General features: G+C 53.6%; 1 protein-coding gene across 1 annotated transcript in view; it reads left to right on the top strand.

Moving 5' to 3' along the window:
- BDH1 (3-hydroxybutyrate dehydrogenase, type 1) overlaps nt 1-3,627 on the top strand; it is a 34,592-nt gene extending 30,965 nt beyond the window's left edge. The window contains 3 exon segments of the mRNA XM_010834383.1: nt 1,106-1,258; nt 2,623-2,814; nt 2,817-3,627. Coding sequence (XP_010832685.1) covers nt 1,106-1,258; nt 2,623-2,814; nt 2,817-3,094 — 623 coding nt within the window. The 3' untranslated portion in view covers nt 3,095-3,627.
- Nucleotides 3,628-4,041: the final 414 nt, after the last annotated feature.

Genomic DNA, 4,041 nt, shown 5'->3' with positions numbered 1-4,041 from the left:
CTCACTGTCTCGCCCTTCGCTGTCTCGCCCCTCACTGTCTTCACCCCTCACCGTCTCGCCCTTTGCTGTCTCGCCCCTCACTGTCTTCACCCCTCACTGTCTCGTCCCCTCGCTGTCTCATCCCCTCGTTGTCTGTCTGGTCCCCTCGATGTCTGTCTTGTCCCCTTGCTGTCTGTCTTGTCCCCTCGATGTCTCTTGGCCCTCATTGTCTCATCCCAGTTCAGCTCTGCCCCGGCCTCACTGGTCCCACTGAAGCCAGGCTTCCCTCTCAGGTCCTCTGTCTCCCTACCCATGAGAGTAATTATCAGACTAAGTGGACTCAGATGATCCTTCAAGTTGGTCTTGCAGGAAACAACCCAAGTACACTTGGAGAGTTTGCTCTGACCATGTACTAAGGCCAGTGGGATCACACAAGCCTGAGGGGTCTTTGCTCCCTGCAAAGACCAGGTGTGTTCAGTGTTCATATTGATGACTGATGGCATATTGGTAGCTGACCACATGACATCCAGCCCATAGTGCGTGGTTCAGAGCAGAGAGCAGAGGATGGAGGAGTTGTTAGCACCTCAGAGTGGAGTCGGACTGGGGCCTGACCTGACTTCAAGGCTTGGCTGAGCCTCTGACTTGCTGTGTGACCTTGGATGCTATGTCCCCTCTCTGGTTCTCCAGAGAGGACTTGGCCTGGAGGACTCCCGAGGTTCCCCTGGTTTCTGGGAAGAGGGAGAAGATAAGCAAAGGCTCAGAGGCAGGAATGAATAAACAGGTGCAGGGTACAGGATGAGACTGGAGGGTAGAAGTGAGTAAGGTGAGGGGGCGCTCGGGGCTGGGGTCAGCAGGGCTGGGTTGTGAGGGATCAAAGTGGCTGCAGGGAGAAGCGAGATGAGAACTGGAAACTGTAGACTGAAGGGAGGTCACAGCTGGCACTTTAGACCTCGCCATCTCTGGTTATTCCTGGGTGACTCTAGAACATGACTTGAAAGCCTTGGACAAGAAGCTGCCAAGTTGTGGGGAAAAGGAATGAAAGTGCCTAGGAGGATGGGCTGCAGGCTGTCAGGTGATGCCTGAGGCTGAGCCCTGTGGTGACCCAGTTCTGTCCCCTCCGGTGCAGGCTTGTGGGGCCTGGTTAACAATGCGGGCATCTCGACGTTTGGAGACGTGGAGTTCACCAGCATGGAGACCTACAAGGAGGTGGCGGAAGTGAACCTCTGGGGCACTGTTCGGGTGACGAAAGCCTTCCTCCCCCTCATCCGGAGGGCAAAAGGTAAGGTGGAAGGGGACCTTCCTCCTGTCCCCTAGACCTGCTCTGCCTTTTCATCTTCACTCAGAATGGTAACAGGTCTCAGAGCACCCAGTACCCACCACCATCACTGGCTGAGCCCATAAACCCCAGGGGTGACACAGGGCCTGTGGATGGTGGCCAGTGGGGGTGCCCTGGGCAGGGGGTGGAAAGGGATGTGTGGTTTTCAGACAGTAGAGCAGGTAAGAGGTCAGCATTCTACACCAAAGGCTAAAAGATTATAGCAGTAATCCTAGTCTGAGAACTTAATCTAGACAAATAACCACCCTTGTGCACAGAGCTTTGTGTATACATCATGTACTGACGGAGGTGTGCTTAAGTAAATGTTTGTAGATCCAGCCTATGGGTTACTATGCCATAGTTTAAAAATGAGACAATTGTGGTAGTAGTTGAAAATAATAATAATCAAGATTAGAAATTGGCAAAACAGACAAAATGCCCAAACCATGTTAGGTAGCCACATGTAAGCAAGCCACCTAAGAAGTCCTGGGCTCACATTTTCTCCCTACAGTAGCAAACAGTATGGCAAAAAGGGGAAGATCCATGCCCTCCGTCCCAGTGACCCAGCAGTGACAGGAGGGACCCAGAGAGCAGCTGTGCGGTTTTTTAAGAAAACGCCAACGTTTCAGCGACTTCCAAGTTGGAGGTTTCTGGAAGGTGTCTCCCCATAGTGCCCTGGTGGGGCCGTGCCTTGACTTACTAGGGGCATACCCAGTGCAAGGGGCTCTGTGGTCTGCCTGGCCTTCTGGGGAAGGCTGGATGGGCTCCTTCTCCACCTACTGCTCCAGGGCAGGCAGAGGCTGTGGCCACTCCTAGCGCCCCCAGGCTGGGCCTGTGGGAGAGCTTCTCTAGGTCCCCTCTCCCCTAGTGCCTGAAGCTCCGCTCAGTTATTGTCTGAGACCTGAAGGCACGTTTGGAACCCTGCCTCTGCCTGCTTGGCAACAGAGCCAGGCCAGGTAATAACAGTTTGGAGTTACTGGCAATAGGAGAACGTGGCAGGCAAGACAGAGCGGTTGCCCTTTATGTTGTGCCCTCCTGTTCTGCAAACCTACTTCTCTTTTCTCCTTCCCTATCCTGCTTGGACCCACCTGGCTACACAGGAAATACCAAGGATGCTGATGCTGATGCTGACCTGAGCTGGCCTCCACTATAAATGAGAAACCCGCCTGACCCTGGGTGGTTCAGAAGGCTGAGCCCCAGCCACGCAGGCTGCAAAAGAGGTCTCAGGCCAAGAGGCCGGGTTGTAATCAGGCCTCCTGAAACACGCCAGGCCCAGGCCCCCTGCAGGCAGGGCCCCATGAGCAGGTGTTTGCTGTCTTCCTCCACAGGCCGCGTTGTTAACATCAGCAGCATGATGGGCCGCATGGCCAACGTGGCCCGCTCCCCATACTGCATCACCAAGTTCGGGGTGGAGGCTTTCTCTGACTGCCTGCGCTACGAGATGCACCCGCTGGGAGTGAAGGTCAGCGTGGTGGAACCCGGCAACTTCATCGCCGCGACCAGCCTCTACGGCGGGACTGAGGCATCCAGGCCATCGCCAACAAGATGTGGGAGGAGCTGCCTGAGGTGGTGCGCCAGGACTACGGCAGGAAGTACTTCGATGAGAAGGTCGCCAGGATGGAGAGCTACTGCACCAGCGGCTCCACGGACACCTCTCCTGTCATCAAGGCTGTGACACACGCCCTGACTGCCACCACTCCCTACACTCGCTACCATCCCATGGACTACTACTGGTGGCTGCGGATGCAGATCATGACCCACTTCCCCGGAGCCATCTCCGACAGGATCTATATTCACTGACAAGTTTCGCCCTGGCCTCTGCTGGGGAGCCCTGGGTGTGGAGGGAGGGCCGGGGAGAGGCTTGAGCCATCACTTCTTGATGTCTCACTGGTGGATTAGGCCCATCCCAGGAGGACCCACCACCAGTCTGAGCATTAACTAGAGCAGGTAGCCCAGCCCAATTTGCATACCCAGTGAATGGCTGAGGCCTTCTCAGTTGGGGTGCAGAGTAGTGGGCAGGGCCCCCAAACCTCAGGGCAAACATGGTGCATCTGTCTTTCTGGAGTTGATTTTATACAAAGATTTTAGGTAGATATCTTTATGTTAACAACAGATTTATTATAAAATAGAATACAAATCCTTTATATTTTAAAGCCAAACACCAATTGAAAAAATATATCTCATTTGAGCCTTAAACCAGCCTCATAAGTTAAAAGGATGGGTTTTCTTTTGTACATGAAGCATTTTTGGCCCAAAGAGGATATGTGAATTGCCTTTTATTGCTTATAAGTCAATTTTGCTTATATTGATTTCTATAAAATACAAAGGTCCAAGGTGTGTGTTCCTGCCACTGGGGTAGAAATGTTTCACGGTTTATGTTCCGGGGCAGCTCTTCACGTTTTATGTTCCGGGGCAGCTCTTCACGTTTTATGTTCCGGGGTGGCTCTGGGGCCAGTCACTGGAGGATCCGGGATGAGCTCTGCACCCTCCTTGCCTGACCCGTGCACACCACGTGCCCACCGTGCACCTCTCTGCATGTCCTTGGTGTTGCTATGTGCAGCCTGCAGCCAGCGATTCAGAGCTGAGTGAAAGGGGTGGCAACATTCTGGAGATTTACATTTGAGATTTCTCCAACCTGTTTTAGGACAAACGTGTGGAGGTGCTCAATGGCTAAGAGGTGGTTTGTTTCTAGTTTGGATCCGCTTGGTTCTGCCCAGGGCGGGATGCATGTTGATGGGGCATCTTTG

This window comes from Bison bison, unplaced genomic scaffold (assembly GCF_000754665.1).
Source record: "Bison bison bison isolate TAMUID 2011002044 unplaced genomic scaffold, Bison_UMD1.0 scf7180017864032, whole genome shotgun sequence".
Lineage (NCBI taxonomy): Eukaryota > Metazoa > Chordata > Mammalia > Artiodactyla > Bovidae > Bison > Bison bison.
Note: the sequence above shows the minus strand (reverse complement) of the source record. Positions and strands in the feature narration are given on the sequence as shown.